Genomic DNA, 23,206 nt, shown 5'->3' with positions numbered 1-23,206 from the left:
ACAAAGTGTTCCTCAAATTTTTTTTGAGTAGTGTATTAAAAGTGGCGGCGATGTTCCTCCCTGTGGGGGAACAGAACCTGGAAAGCTGGGATTTAAAAGACAAGATGGTTCTGAATGCAGCTGAACGACGCTCTGCTGAACTCAGATTTGTTATCTTCCTCCTCTTCATCCACTCTCCTCTCCAGTCTAAGAAAGCACTGCAGTGTTGACATGTCATTTTCTGCACGGATGCTGATCGGATTAAAGTTGCATGATTGGTTTTGGAGTCTTGATGCAGGTTTACATGAAGCTGAATTGAACATTAAAAAGGAAACAGAAATATCAGCTCCATCTATGTGATGTGAGGATAATGATGATAAGCAGCTGCTCCGCTTTAGGAGATCCGACATCTTCTCCTTCCTTACATCACTTCAGACTGAAGCATCAGAACGAGGCGAGGAGAGCCTGTTCAATAATGCAGGATCTGCTGTATGCAGCTGTCAGCTCAGCCTGCAGGTTTTTCTCAGCGTCTTTTAGGCAGTGATTGTGAAACATTTCATTTTAGTGGATTTAATATCAGAAGCTGCTGCAGAAAGGCCTGTGGTTCAAAATGATAGAGCCTGAAACTCTTTAGCTCTGATTTGTTTGGTCTTAACATAGATTCTTATTCATGTTATTGTTTTATTTTGATGAAAAATGCATCTCAGAGCTAATAGGATAATCATACAACTGTTGTGATTTTCTTTTTATCATTATTTTTTATTTGGAAATGAATCTAATATGTGAAAGGTCAACAGAAAGCACAAAATGCTCTGTTGTTTTATGTGGTAGATAAACAAATGAAGCATTCAGGATAAATTATTTTGATAAAAGACAAAAACAGAACCTGTTACAAGGAAAAAGGTTTGTAGGTTGGTGGAATTTGTCTGATAAAAACCTCACTCTAAAAACAGAATTAGTTTCATTTCTTCTTGTAAAGTTGAACATTAACCAACATATTGTTTTCAGTAAGTTTGGTGAATACATACCTATAAAGTGAGCTACTTGGTTCTGAGATGCAAACGAAATGCAAGCAGATTAACAGGGATACATAAGTGGGAGTTTCCACACTGCAGATGCTCTGATGTCCCATCCTGACTACTCTCCATTTTCCTCAGAAATTGGCCATTTTAAAAGATGGATTCCAGCTGGACTCGAGCTCCCAGCAGGAACTGTGGGGCAGCAGTCCTTCGCTCGCCAACTCGGAAACGTCCCTCCCTCGCCTCTACTCTGACGTCGGATCACAGACGGACCTCCCAGCTGAGGTCAGTCCCAGGACGGTTGTTTTTTTTTTTGGTTTTTTTAACCTGTAGAGCAATGTGCTCCCAGATTCACAGCTCTTAAACTTTACACATTTTATCAGTCAAATTAGTTGACCTAAACCAAGATGGAAAATATCTAATTTAACATGAAAGAACTAAATAGGTCAGTTGGAGAAAGGAAATTATTGAAATGATCAGAAAAAACAGGATTAAAGCAGTAGAGAGATCAAATCCAGTCTAATCTGGCAGTGAAATATCATACTGGTTATTAATAATTAATTGATTTTCCTTTTTACTTTGTTAAAAGATCTGAACAGACATTCCTCTGTGATTTCAAAGTTTTAGATTTAAAGGTAAAAAAAAATTCAGGTGACAGATGTTAAATTATAAAAAGGACCCCAGATAAATAAAAGGAAGCCATTTTTTAGTCTAAATAATATCATTAAAATTGATAGAAAAACTTAAAACTAGTTAACTTTTAAATGAACATTTCAAAAGTTCAGGGTATCAGAAAATAAATATGGAGAGGGAAAAAGCTTCAGCACTTTATTTCTTATCATATTCAACAATATTTTTGTCAGAATAAAGATGAGGCAAAATAATTGCTTTTTTCTGGTTATTACCGTATTCTTTAAACTATGTTGTAAGGTTTACTATTAGAACATTACATTCTGCCATCAAAAATCGAATCACTCCAATCGAATTTTTATTTAGGCACTAGATCTTTTGATTTATGTGATATAAAGTAATTTCAAACAAGACATTTCTTTGTCCATGAACTGACCATATCCATAAGGTAATGCTTCAGTCATGATAGGTGAGCAATAGGGACTCTGAAGGAGGTGTAGATATTAATTGCTCTGATCTAAATACACCGAAGAGGCCTACACGTCACCATAAACCATTAACAGACTTTGCAGAGATTCTTCAATTACATGCTATGCAGAAGAAAAAGACTGACGCTTTGAGAAAATATAAAATACCATTAAAAGTGTTGAAGGAACCCTGATGGATATGTGGTTGATAGTTTGCTCCAACTAATATTGGATCGCATCAAGCTGAAGGAAGAAAGTTCTATGAAGTAAACAACAGCAGAATATTTTGGTCTACACTCATAACATGTATGGTGTGGGGAAAAAAATGCTACTGCATCGCATCATCCTGAACACATCTCAGTTCAGCATGGAGGTGGCAGTATCATGCTGCGAGGATGTTTTTCCTCAGCAGTGATGGTTAAACACCTTCTGAAAGAGCATTGGCACTAAACACTCCGACAGAGCTGGAATGGAAGGTTTTAAGTCAAAGTTTAGACCCAGAAAGAAGCTGAAAATATTGGGCAAGCCTCAGAAACTCTGTAAAGCTCTACCTCCAAAACTCTACGTCCAAAACTCTACGTCCAAAACCCCAAACATGGTTTGGATCAGACGCAAAATTTATGCCACAGTTCAGTTTAAGCAGCTTACATGGAAATATGACTCTTTGTTTGTGGTCATGGTGTGCCGAACTTTAGAATAGTCTGAAGAAAAAGCGCCTCAGTCTGTATTTCCTGTAACCAGATGGATTAAAGGATGAACTCTGTTTTTTTGTTTTTGTTTTTTTTTAACCAGTTCACCACCAGCACCAACAAACTGGCAGAGAAAGTTCGTCTCAGTCTGAAGTACGAGGAGGCCAAGAGAAGGTATCTGGTTTTACTTTAAAAGCTGCTTTTTCTGGACAGATCATTTCTTTCCTAGGAATATGTTGTAGATTATCTACCGTTACTGGATTTCAGCATCTTTATATCATCAGCCCAGATCCAAAATGGTTCCATTGATTTGGATGCAGACTTAAAAAAACATTATTAAAGGAGTATCTTTGACAACAAATGATATTTCTGCAAAAAAAATAAAGCTATAATATTACATATATCCAAGGCTCTGGGACACTGAACACATCGTGACTTGTCAGGCATTGGAGTGGAAACCTATTGCTGCATATTTTTAGGTGAAACAGATGAGCAAATATTTTTTTATTGAGGTAAAAGTTGATGTTTAGTTCATGAGGAAACTGGGTGTGATGGAAAAGCTCCAATCTGGAGCAACATTAGAGGAGAAACCAGGTCAAACAAGAGGTAGTTGGGGAACCGATGCTGACCCATAACTATGGACACTGAGCTGTCAGCATTTATAGGAACAATGTGAGTAGGGAATTAAATGCAAAAAAACCTGACAGGTTTTATTAGGTCAGCCTTTGTATAACACTCATGGAGTTCCCAATAAAAAGCCAGAAACACAAAGTCTGCTTCGCTGCCACCATTTTATATTCATCATCTGGGGTTTTTTTTCTTTATAACTCTGTTCTCATCTTTATGAAGGATCGCCAACATCGAGGTGCAGATTGCCAATCTGGACAGCGAGGCTTGGCCTGGGCTGCTGGACCCAGAGCGCGACCGGCTCATCCTCATCAACGAGAAGGAGGAGCTGTTAAAGGAGCTGCAGTACGTCACCCCCCGACAGCGGCTGGAGCCCAACGACGCCGAGAAGCTGGAGACTGAGAAGAAGCGCCTGGAGAGAGACCTGCAGGCTGCCAGAGACAACCAGAGCAAAGCGCTGACTGAGAGGCAAGTCAGCCACACTCAGACTGTCTGCCTCAATCAGAAAATCCTGCAGGATTTTAAAAGGGACCTATTCAGTACTTCTCTGGGTCCTGGAGCTCTAAATCATTTATGCTACATTCACACCAAATTCAATTGGAGCAGCAGAGGCAGCCGGTTTACATGCAAGGTCTGTGGGTGACGTGCATCAAAAGATGAGCGGGTCTCGAACAGCAGGCGTAGCGCATTTCAAAGTATCTGAGCAGTTGAAGCAGCGCCTCATGAGCTTCTGAGCATCTGAGGCGCGTGAAGCGCTTCACAAGCACAAGCAGCAGATGCTGGAGTTGGAAAAATATAATTTTTACTGCCCGGCGTGCCACATGAACCAATCAGAGAAGCTGATCTTGGAGCTGCCAGGGAGACAGACACAGCACTGCTGATGCAGGTTGCTATGATCACTACCCTGATTAACAGTTTATTAATGCCTAAATCAACTTAAAATAATGAAACCTGCAGGCAAAAAATGTCTGTTTTTTTATTCTGGTGCCGGCATTGTTTACCGTGTATCTAAAAACGCTAACAGCCGCCATCAGCAGTAGGAGAAAATGCTGAAGAGGCTGGTCGGCATGAGGCAGCTGCTGAGGCACGTCTGACCTCAATGTGTACTATAATCCAAAGTGAAGCAGCAAACGCTTCCTTGGTGCTCAAATCGCGTTCAGTGTGAACGTAGCATTAGGAAATAAAAAGTTCCTCTAAATGCAATGGATCTGCTGGTAGGACATTTTGGAACCAGCTTTAAATCAGAGCTTCTGGCAGAAATGCAGCTCGTTTAGTTTGTGGTAATTAGTTCATGTGTTGTGATGACATTAATGTTCGTCTAGATTTCCTGGTTTTAGATCTTCCCTCTTGTACAGTCGGTGAGTTTTGAATAGAGCCTGACTGATAAATCAGTGGGCCGATTTTCAGGGTCGGGCTCATTAATCGACTTCAGCCAAAATGTTTTCATTTTTTAAATGCTCACCCGTAGAAATGAACTCTTAATCACCAAAATACACTAAATGTATATATATCATTTCACCAGGAGAAGGGAACAATTAGGTGTGGAGTGACTTTATGAAGGATGTAGCAGGTGTTGGATGCAGCCTCTGCAGTGTTAAAGTAGATAGGACTCTATTACCAGCAAGGCTAAAAACACCACAGATTTCAGGCAATATCTAAATTGGCTCCACAACATTTGATTAAATTTATATTCTTATGTTGACACTGCTTATGTTAAAGTAGGTTATTTTAATTGTTATATTTTGTAATAGTTATATTTTCATTTTCTTTGTCATGATGAGAATTTGGAGTTGGACTATAGTTGGACAGTGCTTATCCCCTATGTTTTTTCCCTTTAGTCTAATATATATGGAATCAATTATCTTATATTGGCCAATATATTGTTTTTTCAAAGCCTAAAAATCAGAGCTTCTGGCAGAAATGCAGCTCGTTTAGTTTGTGGTAATTAGTTCATGTGTTTTGATAACATTAATGTTCATCTAGATTTCCTGGTTTTAGATCTTCCCTCTTGTACAGTCGGTGAGTTTTGAATAGAGCCTGACTGATAAATCAGTGGGCCGATTTTCAGCGTCGGGCTCATTAATCGACCTCAGCCAAAATGTTTTCATTTTTTAAATGCTCACCCGTAGAAATGACCTCTTAATTACCAAAATACACTAAATGTATATACATCATTTCACCAGGAGAAGGGAACAATTAGGTGTGGAGCGACTTTATGAAGGATGTAGCAGGTGTTGGATGCAGCCTCTGCAGTGTTAAGTAGTCAGAACTCTTATTACCAGCAAGGCTAAAAACACCACAGATTTCAGGCAATATCTAAATTGGCTTCATAACATTTGATTAAATTTATATTCTTATGTTGACACTGCTTATATTAAAGTAGGTTATTTTAATTGTTATATTTTGTAATAGTTATATTTCCTGTTTCTTTGTCATGATGAGAATTTGGAGTTGGACTATAGTTGGACAGTGCTTATCCCCTATATTTTTTCCCTTTAGTCTAATATATATGGAATCAATTATCTGATATTGGCCAATATATTGTTTTTTCAAAGCCTAAAATATATCGGTATTGGCCTTCAACATCCTGTATGTGCGGGCCTCTAATATTGAAGTTAACTTTGGATGTGATCTCTGAGCTGCTGACAGACGATTCATCTCCTCATGAAGTTTTCCATCCTTTCTAGCCGCTGAAAGCTCTGACCTCCATTATTAGCTCTCCATCTGCCTCCCCGTCTTTGTACCTAGACACCAGCAGGTCCCTTCACCCTCCTCTTTCCTCGTCCTCCCAGACAGGACTCCCGTTGTTGCAGCCTCTACCTGAGCCCCGTCTCTCTTTGTGTCGTGTCTCCTGTTCCTGAAACCCGAGAGCCGCCAGGCTGGCTCACAGAAAGGACCTCTTGTAGTCCTCGTACAAACGGGTCAACGTACGGTTCTCAAGACGCGGCGAGCCCGCTCAGAAACGTCAGGTTATTTTAACAGGCCTCTGGGAGGAACTATACAGCTGTCTGGAATTTGATTTCAGACTCTTTACAGCTTTAAGTTAATATAAAACATTTATTTTTTTTATCGCCTGACTTCAGTCGAAATCCTGCTGTCTAAATTTGACCCTTCCTTCACTCCTGCCTTCCTTGATGCCTCCTCTATACTCTTACTGAAAAAGCTTGAAGATATTCTGGAGCTTTGGACTAAAGCAGATCTATGAGCCGCCTTTAAACACAGATCAGATCCTCTGTAACGTTTCTATCAAATAATCCAGGACTGATCCACCTGCTGCTGACAGGTCTGTTTCTGCTACACTGATGCAATTTTTGGTTTATGTACAATCACAATGATGTCACCTCTTTTTTATTATTTTTAACAAGATGGAGGTTGGAGTGTGTGCTTATTTCCTTCATGATCATTTTACTACGTTTAATAGGTCAAATTACTTCGCTAAGCAAAGTGTAGCAGATTAATGTGCTGTTGGAGAGCCAAAGCTGCCATACTGTTTTTAATCTGTGGGCTGATGGCTGTATGTTGACGGGTTGCAGCTCATTTTTCCCTGATTTTGTTGCCAATTTAAAAGTTCACCCTTTTATGTGTTTCTGTGCGCTTTGAGCTGGAGCTGAAGCTAGTTCCCTGCATCAGGTAATCTCTGCAGTAATGCACAGAATCGATAATTAGAAATGGAAACTAAAAGAAGTAACAAGTATTTCCTTTAGAAGGGACCTCATAATGAATGGAAAAATCATTTTTGACATTCTAAGTTTACTTATTTTTACAAACCTAGGTAATAAGATCTTTATTCTATTTATGTTCTGGTGGAGGTAATTCTTTACACTTATTCTTCACTTTGTGTTTTATTTTGTTGAATTATTTTTTTATGGAGGCGATAATGTTCATCTGAGCCTTAAATCTGGAGCAGATCTTTGTTTCTGACGTAAAGATCCAGAAGCAGCTGCAAGTTATTCCAAATACTACATCTTTTAAAACAGGCTTAAACAATCTGAACATTTGTGTTGTTGCAGGCTGCGACTCCACTGTAAGAGGAGCGAGCTGGTTCGAGAGCTGGAGGAGACGGTCCGACTGGCCTCGTCGCTGCAGATGCAGCTGAAAAGGTTTGTTTTTCTCATCTCTTTAGGATCGTCTTTCTGGGCCGCAGTGGAACCGGCTTAGCTGGGATGTATTTAAGGGTATCATTTTTATTTCTAAATACCTGCGTTCTTTTCTTAACCATCATCCCCCACTTCCTCCCTCAGCCTCTCTGCCAGCACGCTCTCCTGCTCCTCTGGCAGCAGTCTAGGCTCCCTGGCGTCCAGCCGCGGCTCTCTGGCCACCACCTCCAGCATGGGCTCCACCTCCTCCCTTAGCTTCACCGACATCTACCTGGAGCAGCCCGAGCTGGCTGACCCGGACCTCCGCATCAAGCTGGACAGTCTCCTGCAGGAAGGCGGCCAGGTGGGCTATCGCCCCTCCAGCTCCATCACCACCATCCACGAACACGAGGTGGTGACGGGCTGCAGGCAAAGGCAAACGGGAAGGTCAGAGGGGAACGCTGCGGCGCCGGCGGGAGGGGAGTCCTCCAGGGTTCAGGCCCTCAGACTGTCTGAAACTCCTCGTTCCATGAACTCTTTATCACCGCGCTCGTCTCTGTCCTCGCTGTCCCCGCCGTGCTCGCCGTTAGTTTCGGAAACCACTTTCCTGTCAGGGGAGACGGGGCCCGGCGGGCTGGGGCTGGACCTGGAGCTGCGTAACAGGCTAGCAGAGCTGGAGCTGGAGCCTGACGAGCAGCGGAGGGAGCAGCTGGAGGAGAAGCAGAGCCTGGGCAACGTCCTCGGAGAGGATAGCAGAGGTGAGCCTTAAAAAACCAGCATCCCACTCCCTCGACATGCACTCAGTCCTGAAACCTCTGAGCAGCAGATGTTCAGGTTCCCTGGAAAGTAGAATACCAGGAATCTTGACTCCATCAGTGCTGAGAAATCTAAAACTTTACTGAGACAGAGGAGTCAGATTCCACCTGTTTTCTAATAAAAGCTGCAGCCTTCTCCCGTTCCAGCATCCTAATGTGGAGTTCTCCTTGTTTCACCTCAATAAGCTGGAAGTTTTTTCTTGTTAAGTTCATTTAACACCATAAGCTAGGCTTAATGTTAGCAGTTTTATTGTAAGAAGTTGGAGAAAAGTTGTTTTTTAGTTAGTTAAATTTGGTGAAATGACCCCTAAAGTTTTTTTTTGTTGGATCATTTAATATGAGCGAGTTGGAAGCAGCCGAACTCGACTCCAGTCCCTGCCAGAGCCGTTGGTGAAAGGTGGACTCGGTGTCCGGTTTCCTGTTAACTCTCCATTGCTGCTGCCAGAGCTTAGCTCACTACTGATTATGCATGAAGGACTTTCTCAGAGCCACTCTGACCTCTGATTCTTCATTATAAAAAAGTAAAACAGACTTGGAGGTTTAAGATTTAAAGTGATGTTTGGATATTTTGCTTTCCCTGGAAAAGATTACAGGTAACTTTTTGTATAGTTGGACAGATTGATTTGCACTGTTTTATTCTGTGTTTGCATGTCTTCAAATGTAGGGGCCCAATTTCGAGGGGCGGGGCCAAAGAAGATAGGTGTGACATCAGCGGTCTCAGATGAATCGGTAGCTGGTGATAGCGGAGTGTATGAACCATCGGAACGCAAGTACGTCTTCTTTGCCTTCCAGTCAAATTAACATATTAGAAATCTAAATATCTCCTCATGCTGATTAATACCAGCTTCATAAAAACAGAGGCTAATCATATCTACTCATATTTTTCTTGCTCTAGGCCGGGTATGTCTGCAGAACTCCTCCTGAGCTCCTATGAAGACAGGTCCGCATCAGGCTGCTCCCAGGTCCAGCTCGGCTTCCGTTACGAGTCCAGAGAGCAACGCTTCACCATTTATATCATGCAGCTGTCCAACTGCAGCGCCCTCTGTCTGCCGGCTGACCAGAATATGTATGAACTGGTTTCTGCCTGCCCCTAATATCATGTCTGTTAGTGCAGATCATGTGACTCGGCTGTCCTGTTCCCTGTAGGTATGTTCGCCTGGCAGTACTGCCGTCCGTTCGAGCCACCCGCTGCCTCTTCAGAACACGAGGTCTGCACCCCCAGGATGTCGTGGTGATCAACGAGGTGTTTGGCCTGCAGATGTCCCACAGCGCACTGCGTCAGAAGACCCTGCGGGTCGACATCTGTAACACCAGCAAGTCGGGCCATGAGGAGTGTCTGGTCAGTGCTGACAAAGCTTTTGCTGTGATTTATGGATTAAATACGTTTGTATTTATAGTCTTTATATTTTTCTATTTGCATGGAACCTTAAGAACCTAAGCATGCTGTGTTTTAATTGTTTTGTTCTTTTGATTCTCCTCCAGGCCGGGTCCCAAATCAGCCTGGCTGATGTCAGCTGTTCAGAGGAGCGATGCACCAAGTGGTACAACCTGCTGAGTCGCCTTCACATGTCTGAGATCAGCAACAAGGACAAGGACACAGGAGAGGATGTCAGCTCTGACAGGGTAAGCACAGGGGAAACACGGACAGCTATTGGACGGTTTCAGGAGGAAATCTGCAGCTTCACCGTCTTTTAGTGTAGCTTTTTTTTTTGTTTCTGCACAAAACACATGAGGTGCAACCACAAAATTTGAATGAGGGCTGGACTTTAACTGGATCATTTAACATCTTTATTCCTCTTTCTGAGACACTCGGTTTTGGATTTTCCTGCTGAACCTTTAAAAAGTGACAATATTTTTTTATTTCAGACTCACGAAGGGGGCCAGCCCGCTGACACTGATGAGTGGTAAGTTTATCCCTCTCTCCTCACATCTGTCCCTGTCCACAGTTTTTGTGGAAACATGACAGAACAATGTTTCATGTCCCGTGATCATCAAAAGAGGAAGAAATAAACAACAGCAAACTCATGAAATTCCACTCTAATATTTTCCATATGAAGCATTGGCATAGAGCTTCCTTCAAAATCAATAGAAAAAACAACCTACTGACCACAACTAGAGCAATATACCTTAGAAGAACAGGAACTAACTGACTTAAACTACTTGAGTCATTGGAAACAAATAACCGATGGACTGCAACAATAATAACATACGAACAATGCTAAAGAGTTTACTTACAATTATTGAAAAGAAGACAATAATTCATTATGGTAAGGGACAATATACCAAAAAAAAAATGGTTTTCATTTCTGCTCAACCTATGCTACCTGAAGTTGGATTCCAGCCCACGATATCCTATTTTTATTTTTATTTTTTTTTAGATTTTAGTGAAATTCTAGTGATTATATTCTGTCTGTGTTGGTCCTCAGGCAAGGCGACCCTCTTGAGGGAGACGTGTCTGATGAAGAGGAAGAAGAAAATGATGGGGAGGACGAAGAACCTCCAGATGAGGAAGAAGAATTTTACCCTGACAGCAGACAATGGGAGGCAGAGAAAGAGGGAGCGGAAGAGGAGCAGGAGGTGACTAAACCCTCCACTACAGCAGCACGCATCACAGAGAAGGTAACAGGTTTCATTTCTGCCTTTGTGTTAGCCAACCGTTTGGCAGTTCCCAAATAAATTCAGCTCTGGTCTTTTCTGGCTGATGGTTGTATTCCCTCCATGCAGGTCAACAAAGAAACAAGCGTTGACAACTTGTCAGCGAATCATCACTTAGCTGTGGTTCGGCCAAAGGAGCGCCACCCCGATATCCACCAGCAGAACCCCTTCATGAGGGGAAACACCATCATCCGCTCCAAGACCTTCTCCCCTGGACCTCAGAGCCAGTACATCTGCAGGGTAAGAACTTTAACATCATTACAAAGAGTAAACATCTCTTCAGTCGTGTCTTTATGAAACCTAAATGTTTTCATTCTCCTGACTGCAGATTAATCGCAGCGACAGTGACAGCTCTACCCTCTCAAGGAAGTCCCCGTTTGTCAGAAATGCCTCAGAAAGACGCAGCATGCGCATGAAAAAGGTAGCTAGAACTTCTTCACTCCGGCAACCCTCTCTGTTGAAAGCTTTATCAATAGATCCTGCATAGGGGGGCCTGTCCAGGAGTATTGGAGTATCATTTGGGATTTTTCTGTAGATGGAGAGTGTTTAGAAAACAAATGAATCATGTTTTATTACCTCTATCAGGGTCTGTTTTGAAAAAAAATTATGATTTTGGGGTCTTGTCCAGGATCACCAAGTACTTTCTGTTGGAACGTAGAAATTACAGTTTCTATTTAGTAGCTGTAACTGGGAACTAGATATAAAATGGCTTTTTTGTTCAGATAAACTGTTTAGTTACACTTTAAAGTATGCTTTGTTTTACATTTCACAATGCTAAAAGGATGCAAAACTGATGTGAAATGTAGATTTAATAATAGAAAAGGCAAAATTACGTCAAATGCAGTCCTATGAGTGTTTTTGTTTTTTAAACCAAAACTTGAGCTGGTCTGACAGATGAATACCTAATTGTCTTGGGTTTACATTCTTGAAGGAACATTTTCTGATTTTATTTACATAACAGTTGATACATTGTTTGAATTAAATTTTTTTTTTACATATAATGTACTGGGTAAGATACTGGGTAAGATTTCAGGAAAAAATATACAGATATACGAGACAGACAAAGAAGTACATCATAAAATGTAGCCTTCTTTAAAAAAAAAAAAAAACTTGGGGGTGGTCATAGAGTGGGACAATAAAGTGCATTTGCAGTATAATCTTGTTTTAAAAAACGTAGTCTTCAAATTACAGAGGCACTTTATTTTTGGTCATGTTACAGTTATGAAGACTATGTTAGTGACTTTTTCACTCCAGCGATCACTTTTACCACCCCTTGGTTGGTAAAAATACACTAATGGTAGGATTGTGGCCACACAGAAGGGAGGAGCGAGTAACAGCTATCATACAGATTCATGTATGCTAGCAGTTTTCCACCCAATGTTGAAGTCCTGCAGTAGTTGACTGTGGACAAATGGAAACTGAGATGATGAAAACAATGAAACCCTGAAGCCAAAGCTGTATATACCTGTGCTCAGTGCAGAGGAAAATCAAAATAAAATCCCTATCAGTGATTTTTGGTTAAAATCCATTTTGTCCAGGATCCTTTTAAGCTTTTTTTTTTGGTTCAAACATTTCCATTAATCTACAACTCCAGTGAAATTCGACATGGTTTTCAAATCTGCTTAGAAAATAAACTGAAAGGGTAAAAGTCAAACAATCCTCCTGTTTCTTTTCGCCATATGCATATGCATATGATAAATACCTTTAACTTTTACTGTTGGACCTTCCTGCTAACTTTTTGTGTTCACACTCATTGACAGTTTTTGCTCCTGTCGTCTCTGTAGTTTCTACTATTTTCCTTGATATTTGATATGATTATATCGTTAAAGTCAAGTGGTTATCACCGAAGAGCCTGTTTGGTCTGTTTTTTAAGCACCTAAAGCCACTGTCTCCCAGTCAAGTGATTCTAAATATTTAATATTGCTCTGAATATTTCATGTGACTCTGACATTTACAGACTTATAATTAATCCGATCTTGGATTCCCTCCTTGGAGATCCTGAAAGTAATAAATTAGTTGAAGGAAACCTGAGGTAATAGAGATTAAGAGGCATTTTTAACACATCAGGCTCAATAGATTCCTCTCTATGTTGATACATAATCTCACAGTGTTTTATGTTGAGCCGATACACCTTTAAGGATTCCTCTCTGTACTCCATGCAGCCTCCTATGCAGGCGAAAGGTCTGGACGGTCTCCTTCGTACCTCTCTGGATCTGGAGCTGGACCTGCAGGTTTCTCGGACCCGTCAGGCCCGTCTGGCTCAGGAGCTGCGGGTTCTGCGGGAGCTGAAGACGCAGCTGGAGGAGGCCAGGCAGCAGGGACAGATGGAGCTCCCTGTCTGGGTCCAAGAGGACGAGCGCTTCAGGCTTCTCCTCAAACAGGCAGAGAAACAGGTTAAAAAAAAAACAATCAATCAAAGGGAGAAGATGGTCCATCTGGGAAAATAACAGGGTTCAACATCTGTTTCTTTTGTTTCAGACTCGAGAGGAGCAGCTACAAGAGAAACGGGTAGAGAAGATGATGAAGGCAGCAGTCAAGGACGTCCACAAGATTAGAGCACAGAGCAGAAAGCAGGTCTCTGAGGTCCAGACCTTCAGGTAGGAGATTGGGCCTTTCACATCTTTCACGCTTATCTTAGTTGCTACCAATTTTTAGGTCAAAGTTCCTACAAACTCCTGAACAGACTTAAGTTCAAACGAATATTTTTAGATATTTTAATATCTTAAAAAGAGGAAACTGAACATGAAGGAGTTATCTGAGTCTCCATGCAGATGTTTTATTCTGTTTTATAGAAATCATTTTGACAGACAGGGCATATTGTGCGTTGCTGCCACCTTGAGACTTCTGTGCCATATTACAGGCAGTTGCTATCAACAAGAGAGATCAGTAATCTTAAAAGTAGTTATTTCAACTTGTTTAATTCAAATAATTGAATCAATTTATAAAGCCTTAGACCCAAACAAACATTTCTCAAATCTGGTAAAGCCAGACATTTGATGGATGTTATTGGATGGCAGGACGTCCAATAGGGGTGTCCAGATGTCCAGATTGAAGTTAAGGCTTCCCAGTGTGTGTCTATGAACTAGAAAGCTTTGGTAGACTCGTATAAAATCCTATTTTTCCTTTGACAGATTTTGGATATAATCAGAGATAAATCAAAAATCCTGATCTTTGACCATGACTTTTTTTTGTGGTTGCTTTTTAATTTCCAGAGAGAAAATGGCATTCTTCACACGAGCCAAGACCAGCATCCCCGACCTACCGGCCGACGACGTGTAGAGAAGCATTTCAAAGTATTTTCCTCTCCTCCGTCTGGATCAGCTACCAGGCAAACGTTCGCTGGTGTCTTGAAGAGTTAAAAACACACTGGACAAAACAAACCCAGTCGAAACGGTGAAGAAACATTCTGAAGCAGCTCTACATTTCTCATGTGGACAGGCTTTGTAAATCTAAGTTGGTTCAGCTGGAGCTTGTTTATCTTTATTTGCTGTTCCTGCTACTAATCAACTGTTATTAGTTGTTTTAAAGTCATTCCAGCTAAAAAAAAAAAAAGAATCTCAGAGTTTTATACTAATTTCACACAAATAATGTACATAAGTAGCACAAAATGAAACCAGCAACGGTACCAGAGTTCACTTGATGCTAATGGTGAAACAAATCTGAAAGAAATTAACCTTTTTCTGTAATTAGAAAGTTGTATATGCAAATACAAGCACAGTGTTTCTTTTTGTTTCGGTCACCTTTTTGCTGCAGACATGAAGAAAACATCTCTATGTTAGCTACTGAGACTAAAAGCCTTCAGTTTGTTCAAAGTGCTGCAACTTTTTTTAAGCTTAATGAGAAATGTATTGCGTAAAAATCTTCCAAACTCTCCTCTCCCCAAAGAACGAATCTAAGTCTGAATTTCTGAAAGAAACATACAATCAGGGGATCTTAAAAACAGGTTCACAACACTTTTAGTGGTTGGTTGGTCTTTGTGAGGGTGGCGGTGGTATCTGGGACACCTATTAGAGAGACGGGACACCTGATTTACCACCTGATTCACAGTGAAAAAGTTTTCTAGACGAGTTTTTCAAGAACAACTCAACTATAAAAAAAAGCCCAACACATCAGATAAATACATATTTTGTTTAATCTATATTATAGGTTATTATTAAAGTAGAGGCAGCAGAACCATGCTTCTTAAGGATCACGCTTTTGTGCCTTAAGTACAATCTGCACCACCTTAAGTGAGCAGTTCTATAATGAAATGGATAAAATAAGATGATCAGATTTGTTTTCATATTTATATGGAGTTAAAAAGAAAAAATAATTTTTTTAAGCAAATCATGAATTAATTCAATAAATTAAAAAAATAAAAATGACTGGTTGTAATGACAGCATTGACCACAGGTGTCGCCAGAGCGCAAGCTTTTAAGCAGCGTGATCTGCTGAATTTTTTTAATTATCTAAAAAAAGCAGGTTTAAAATAAAATAAATTGAGCACTTCCTTAATAAGCTCAAACCTCCAGTTACCATATTTCACCACAAGGGTCACCAGATCATAAGGATTAAACTATTTTCTTTAGCAGAATCTACAGCTTTAACTGAAATGGGCAGTTTGATTCAAGTTGACGATGATTGTAGATCATCAAAATCAGAGTTTATGAACTCAGTTGTAATACAGGCTTATTTTCTTTTTTATCGGATTATCTTTAAGCAGTTCAGCAAAGTGTAGAAACAACACTAACCCACTAACAGGTAGTTTATTGGATAGTCTGCACTTTATGTTTAGGAGGAAATGCACAGAAAAGGAAACTTGAGTTTCTGATCTGAGTTTGTTAGAAATAGAAAAACCCTTGAAGCCTTTTCCTCATGCTGGATGATAAATGATTGTCGAAACACGCAGAAAGTGAAGATCTAAAGTATTTTTGATGACTGTGAATTCCTACTGATTGTATGTTTGGTCACAACAGAGAAAAAAATCTTCCAGTTAACGAAAAAAAAGTTCCTTTTAAATGATTTCTCTTCTTTTTTTTCAACCGTTTTTTTTTTTTTTTTTGTCCCATTTTCTCTGTCTTATATTTTGGCTATAACTAGAGTATTTATGTACATATCAAAGTCACTCTGACGGGTCTTATTACTGGAAGTTAAATGGTTTAGCAGCGTTAATTTTTTTAATTAAATGTTTATCTGGCGCTGAGAGTTTTGAATGAACTGTTGAATGTCTGTTAACTGCAGCTCTTCCAGATGTTTCGGTTTTACAGCCCATACCTTCACAGCTGACGATCTCTCCAGGCGTCGTCACTTTTACTGTTTACACAATAATTAAAGGGATAGTTCAGTGTTTCTTTTTTTATTTTATCCTTATGGGGCTCTAGAGAGTAGTTATCGGTACAAACTGATGACTTTTTCCAACATTTTCCTGCAGTAGACCTCGTCTAAACTGAAGTGTTTGTAGATCGGTTCCCCTTCTTTGGCTAACCTTCGAACTAAATCAAGCATCAGCCGAACTTAAGGTGTGACAGGAGCATGTTTTGCAGCTCTGGTCTAAAACATTAAGTTCTGTCTGTATGGATCTGTTTATGTTCTGAACGCCACCTATAGTGAGAGCTTTAAGTGGAGCCTCTGCTCGTCTGGATCAGCTGAGCAGAGAGTCTGCTGGATCATATAGTTCTAGTTGTTTAAAATTCCCGAGTTTGAGTCATTTATTTATTTTTTATGTGATGACTAAAACCATCTCTGTAAAGCAGACTACACTCTGTTTCGTTTTCTCATTGTTTCTCTTTTGACCCAAACTCACTCCCGTTAATCTCCAACTGCAGATCAGACTAATAAGGACGTTACAGAAAGCAGCTGATGAAGATCTAATCCATTTATCCAGCAGTTATTTGCTGGCTACACCTTTCTCTAAAGTCTAGGAGATGTCACTTTAAATTGATCTACTGAATGTGGGCCTTTGGGTTGTCTGCCGCCCTCTAGTGGTAAGCAGAAGTCCTGTGTTTTGATGTAGATCCAGTGTAAGTTTTTATTTTTGTTTTTTTTTTAGAAGTGACTTAAAAACTCTGCTTTGCTGCTACAGTCATTCCAGATGTATTTTTTTTTTTAAATATCAATGGTTTTAAACAAACTGCATTAAAGATTTGGAAAGATGTTTTATCACATTGTGATAAAATGCTGCTTTCATTAGTAAATAAAACACATTAAAAAGGTTAAAGGATGATCTGAAAGTATTTACAGGAAAACAGGAGCTGATCTGGACAAAAACAAAGATGCAGGGTTAGGAATCACTCTTTCTCACTGAAACACTGTTAGTTGAAAAATTCTTCAGATTTTTCTTCGGGCTTTAAGTTTCCTGCATTGTGAGAATCAATGTAAAGATGTTTGTTTTCTGTCTTGTCTTTTAGATCAGATAGATGAACCATAAGCAGACTAATATTCACCTAACAGGATGAAGGAATGTAGTTTTTTTTTAAGGAATCACAGTAAATCATGTAGTTTTTTTTTATTACCATTGCAGCCTTTCTTTTTTCTTGTTTGATAATGATTTTGTTTTCTAGTAAATCCATATTACGACTGCTGATGAACCAGGTGTCGTGTTTGCTGACGGCGATGACAAACGTACGGCGTGTATTTATTGCACTTTTGTGATTTGGGTGTGCCCCCCCCCCCCCCCCCCCCCTTTTAATTTTTTAATCAAAATTTCCGAAAAGCTGTGAATTTTATTATTCTCAGACACTCTGTCGACAAGAGTTGTAAATATCCTACCAGCACAAAAAAAAAAGATGGCGGACAAAACACAAATGTTATGTTTTGTAGTTTCACAACAAAAATAAAAAAGTTCTTCTCTTATATGTGGATTTGTTGTTTTTTTAAATATTGGTGGCAGAATCCAAGCTGATACCGATTGATATAACGTTCTTTTTTTTTCTTGTTCTGAAATAATATCTAAGGTATCAAAGACTTATATTTTTTTATTTGTGTTGATTAGCTGTATTTTTCTCACATTTTTATTTGCATATCCAAATATTAAGGTTGGTTTTAGCGAAACTGAAGCGTCGGCCTATGCATGGTGCAAACATGTTTGTACTTGTTTCGTTTCAAGAAGGTCTGAGTGAAGCACTAAACTGTTAAAGCGCATCTGATGCATCTGCAAAAATTTTTTTTAATAAAATCTGATCTTTTGCGGTTCACTGTCAAATTCATTGAGAAGTATGAAGCAGCACAATAAAGGCTTCAGCCATGTGGGACCAGTTTGATCTCATAGGTTTTAATTTTCTCCTTTTATTACCTTGTTCCTCTGAGTTATCACTCCAGTTATCTGAATTAAAATTAAATTCAAACTGACTTTTATATTACAGTAATTACCGTACCTACTGTACCCACAAGCATCCTCATTCACATGTTCTATATTCTCACGTTATGATATAATTATAAAATTATTTAGACTTATTTGAGTGTATACAAAACGAATATTTGACTTTATCTAAAACATATCAAATATATTTTCAATTTAGACGAAGATATAAAATAATAAAATATAATATAATGATATATTGTTATAGGTCATCCAATCAGAGTCAGTTTAGTCTTTCAAATAGGCTGCATGTAGGGACTCTAAATGTCCACCAGTTGTCGGCATTGAGGGACAATGTGTAGAAAAGCTTCATGGCGCCTCATCAACCCATCACTACCAATATCTTCAGCAGACTGAACTTTTTTAGGCCCAAACTTCAAATATAATGCCTTCTTTGTAATTTTATTCTGCTAAAATGTTAGAACTTGTCCCTTTCTTTCTTGATTTATTTTGTTAGACTTGATTGTTTCAGATTATAAAGCTATAAATAAACAGTTTTTCTGTGATTATTTCATTCATTATGGAAAGACAAACATTCTGAAGGTTATTGTCCTCTAGACCTAAGAATTTGTTTCTCTCACGTTTTGGGACACAACGGCCATAAAGTATTGTAATTCATAATAAGTCTCTAACATCACTAAGGAAGAATTTCAGTCCTCACGTCCTTGTAGATTTTTTTTTTTTAATTCAGCCACAATAAATCCTGGCGTTATTTCAAACCCTTGACTCTATATTTCCTAGACATCCAAGAGTTAAGGTTGCTGGTGCATCCGCTGGGCAGACTTTCTCCTTCAGGATTTTCAGGTAGAGAGCAAAATTACGTGTATATATATATATAATACTCCGAACTTACATATCAATGCAATTTTTGCATCATGTTTTTTCTCCCACACTGTTTACATTTGATCACTGCTGCACTTTATGGAACGGAAATGTCAATTTACTGTCTGAAAAGCTGTACTAAACAAAATTTCGTCTAAACAAAAGTCTAAATCTGAAGCAAATTCAATTAGTTTTTTCAATTATATCGCAATTACATTTCTTACAGCAATGAAAAAGACTCACTCAAATTCAAACAACCAATTTTTTGTTTTATGAAGAATGAATTTGGGGATTTTTTTTCAATGAAACATTGATATCATATTCAATTTTTAAACCTATAAATATGTCTGATGTTAGACTATTACATGTTTTTTTTTTTTTTTTTTTTTTTTTTTGAGAGATTCATTTATTTGGCTGTTTTAGCCATAGATATCCATAATAAAGGCTAGATGTCTTACGGCGGAGTCTCAAACGGCATCACCGGCGGCCATCTTGCCTCAGGCAGGCTTTCTGTTGTGCTCTGTGGTACCTAATGTAAGGTGAGTGATCAGCACGAACACAAATACTCTTACCTCACTGAATTCTTGACGGATTTACAAACAGTTTGGTTTCTTACAAACATTATGAACGTGGCTATTATTCTTGATGCTTGAACATGTCGAAATTGCAGATTTTCTTGTCGAAAAATGACTTAATCGCGCAGCATAGTTGTGCATCACGGCTACTTGCGCAAGTTATCAAGGCTGAGATTATTAGTCAATTATATAGGTTTTACTGACACCAATAACGATTGTATGACAATTAATCTTTGGTGTAAATTACAATCTTTGTGGATGTGGTTGTAGTTATTAGTTGGCTAATAACAATAATCTGAGTGTTGTTGTATTTTCATTATTAGCCTAACGTTAGCTGGCTAATAACAAGAAGCTGCAAACTGAGACCTAACGTTAGTAAGTTAGCAGCTAACGTTACAGTTTAGCTAGCTGCTAACGTTAACCAGCAACTTTACATCAGTGGAAGAGGCAGAATTTAACATGATTTCAAATCGATTTGGTCTGTCAACACATCTTACATTATGTTACAGGAATTTGCTGGGTTTATTAAAAGGAAGATGCCAGACTTTTGCTATGACATAATAGTAGTACAAGACTGTTGTTGACTCAAAGCTTTTATAAGCTTGTATTAGTTTCCTTTGGACAACTTAAAGATGGTGTTGTGCCAAACATTTTCAACTTTCCAGCTCATCTTCAAAGGGCATGTGTATCATTGAAATTTAATCACATATTGATATACCAATCTTATACACCGTGAATTGTTGTTGGTCACTTTTGTTTTTGTTTCTGCAGGTTATATAATGTGTAAGCAGGAGGAGAAGATCTTCCATCCCCGTTTGCAGACAATCCTGCGCTAGTACATGACCACAGCTACCTTCCTGTCCGCTTTGATGGCCTTGTGGACAACGGTCTCTTGTACATTACACAGAAGCTCAATAAAACCTTCCTTTTCAAAGGGCATTAGCCAAGCTATGTTTTTTGGGTCATTTTTTAAATCTCTGTCTTCCATGTGTATACCATCACAGTAGTGTAGGTGGGGATTTCAACATGCTACATCTATATATACTTGTGAAGGGGACTATTGTACCAATTTTAATAGCAAATAAATGTCACTTTTATAATGGTTTAAAAATAGGAACTTTTGTGTAATTACCCCTGATATATAATCCAAATAGTCTACATGAAACTTCAAAGTGTTACCTTTAATTTGAAACCTGGATTATGCTTCTACACCAAGAGGTTGCCACACAATAAGCCTTTTTTGTCAGTATTTCATATTTTATTATAACAATAATATTCATATTATAAAAGTATGTATGTAAATATAAATAAATTAGGACTGTGAAATAATTAATCACACCCAAATAAAAGTGTTTATTTATATATATATGTATATATATATATACATATTAATATATATATATAAATGTGTGTGTATATATATATATATATATACACACACACATTTATATCTATATTATCTATGGTTAGATATCCATAATAAAGGCTAGATGTCTCGTCCGCGCTGCTGGCCAATGGGGGTCGACGTCCGCACGTGGCGGCCATCTTGCTACAGGCAGCTCGCTCATTGGTAACATTGTGTTTTAAAGGCGCATGTACATAAATAACCATAACTTCCTCAATTGTCTAACGATTCTCAAACTGTTTGGTTTGTTAAACAAAAGTCAGACATGTAGTTATGACACTGCACACTTATGAATAATTATAACCATGGAATTTCATATGAAAAGAACATTGAATAGAACAAACAGGTGCAATAAATATACACATGCACAAAGTATTTGTTAAATCAATATATGCTATTAAAACTTAGTGTACTGAATGGCAACATACATATAGAGATATATCTATATATCTCTATATGTATATCTATATAGATATCTATCTATATAAATAGATATCTATATAGATATATATCTCTAGATATAGATCTATAGATCTATATATACATAGATATCTATATAACACTTTTATATAACACTTTTATTTGGGTGTGATTAATTATTTCATAGTCCTAATTTATATATATTTACATACATACTTTTATACTATGAATATTATTGTTATATAAAAATATGAAATACTGACAAAAAAGGCTTATTGTGTGGCAACCTCTAGGTGTAGAAGCATAATCCAGGTTTCAAATTAAAGGTAACACTTTGAAGTTTCATGTAGACTATTTGGATTATATATCAGGGGTAATTACACAAAAGTTCCTATTTTTAAACCATTATAAAAGTGACATTTATTTGCTATTAAAAATTGGTACAATAGTCCCCTTCACAAGTATATATAGATGTAGCATGTTGAAATCCCCACCTACACTACTGTGATGGTATACACATGGAAGACAGAGATTTAAAAAATGACCCAAAAAACATAGCTTGGCTAATGCCCTTTGAAAAGGAAGGTTTTATTGAGCTTCTGTGTAATGTTGTCCACAAGGCCATCAAAGCGGACAGGAAGGTAGCTGTCGTCATGTACTAGTGCAGGAATGTCAGCAAACGGGGATGGAAGATCTTCTCCTCCTGCTTACACATTATATAACCTGCAGAAACAAAAACAAAAGTGACCAACAACAATTCACGGTGTATAAGATTGGTATATCAATATGTGATTAAATTTCAATGATACACATGCCCTTTGAAGATGAGCTGGAATGTTTGGCACAACACCATCTTTAAGTTGTCCAAATGAAACTAATACAAACTTATAAAAGCTTTGAGTCAACAACAGTCTTGTACTACTATTATGTCATAGCAAAAGTCTGGCATCTTCCTTTTAATAAACCCAGCAAATTCCTGTAACATAATGTAAGATGTGTTGACAGACCAAATCAATTGGAAATCATGTTAAATTCTGCCTCTTCCACTGATGTAAAGTTGCTGGTTAACGTTAGCAGCTAGCTAAACTGTAACGTTAGCTGCTAACTTACTAACGTTAGGTCTCACTTTGCAGCTTCTTGTTATTAGCCAGCTAACGTTAGGTTAATAATGAAAATACAACAACACTCAGATTATTGTTATTAGCCAACTAATAACTACAACCACATCCACAAAGATTGTAATTTACACCAAAGATTAATTGTGATACAATCGTTTTTGGTGTCAGTAAAACCTATATAATTGACCAATAGTCTCAGCCTTGATAACTTGCGCAAGTAGCCGTGATGCACAACTATGCTGCGCGATTAAGTCATTTTTCGACAAGAAAATCTACAATTTCAACATGTTCAAGCATAAAGAATAATAACCACGTTCATAATGTATGTAAGAAACCAAACTGTTTGTAAATCCGTCAAGAATTCAATGAGATAAGAGTATTTGTGTTCGTGCTGATCACTCACCTTACATTAGGTACCACAGAGCACAACAGAAAGCCTGCCTGAGGCAAGATGGCCGCCGGTGATGACGTTTGAGACTCCGCCGTAAGACATCTAGCCTTTATTATGGATATCTATGGTTTTAGCAAGCTTGTTTAGTGATGTTTTTCCTCCGCTACAGCAGGTGGCGCTGC

General features: G+C 38.6%; 1 protein-coding gene across 1 annotated transcript in view; it reads left to right on the top strand.

Moving 5' to 3' along the window:
- wwc1 (WW and C2 domain containing 1) overlaps nt 1-15,259 on the top strand; it is a 45,269-nt gene extending 30,010 nt beyond the window's left edge. The window contains exons 7-22 of the mRNA XM_038295815.1: nt 1,137-1,283; nt 2,888-2,958; nt 3,634-3,879; nt 7,422-7,511; nt 7,653-8,245; nt 8,967-9,072; nt 9,198-9,368; nt 9,449-9,641; nt 9,785-9,925; nt 10,169-10,206; nt 10,729-10,921; nt 11,027-11,197; nt 11,286-11,378; nt 13,120-13,350; nt 13,436-13,554; nt 14,170-15,259. Coding sequence (XP_038151743.1) covers nt 1,137-1,283; nt 2,888-2,958; nt 3,634-3,879; nt 7,422-7,511; nt 7,653-8,245; nt 8,967-9,072; nt 9,198-9,368; nt 9,449-9,641; nt 9,785-9,925; nt 10,169-10,206; nt 10,729-10,921; nt 11,027-11,197; nt 11,286-11,378; nt 13,120-13,350; nt 13,436-13,554; nt 14,170-14,236 — 2,670 coding nt within the window. The 3' untranslated portion in view covers nt 14,237-15,259. The remainder of the gene's footprint in view (nt 1-1,136; nt 1,284-2,887; nt 2,959-3,633; nt 3,880-7,421; nt 7,512-7,652; nt 8,246-8,966; nt 9,073-9,197; nt 9,369-9,448; nt 9,642-9,784; nt 9,926-10,168; nt 10,207-10,728; nt 10,922-11,026; nt 11,198-11,285; nt 11,379-13,119; nt 13,351-13,435; nt 13,555-14,169) is intronic.
- Nucleotides 15,260-23,206: the final 7,947 nt, after the last annotated feature.

The sequence above is a fragment of the Cyprinodon tularosa genome, unplaced genomic scaffold, assembly GCF_016077235.1.
Source record: "Cyprinodon tularosa strain WSP-4 unplaced genomic scaffold, ASM1607723v1 ctg36, whole genome shotgun sequence".
Lineage (NCBI taxonomy): Eukaryota > Metazoa > Chordata > Actinopteri > Cyprinodontiformes > Cyprinodontidae > Cyprinodon > Cyprinodon tularosa.
This window is presented reverse-complemented; position numbering and strand designations above follow the sequence as displayed.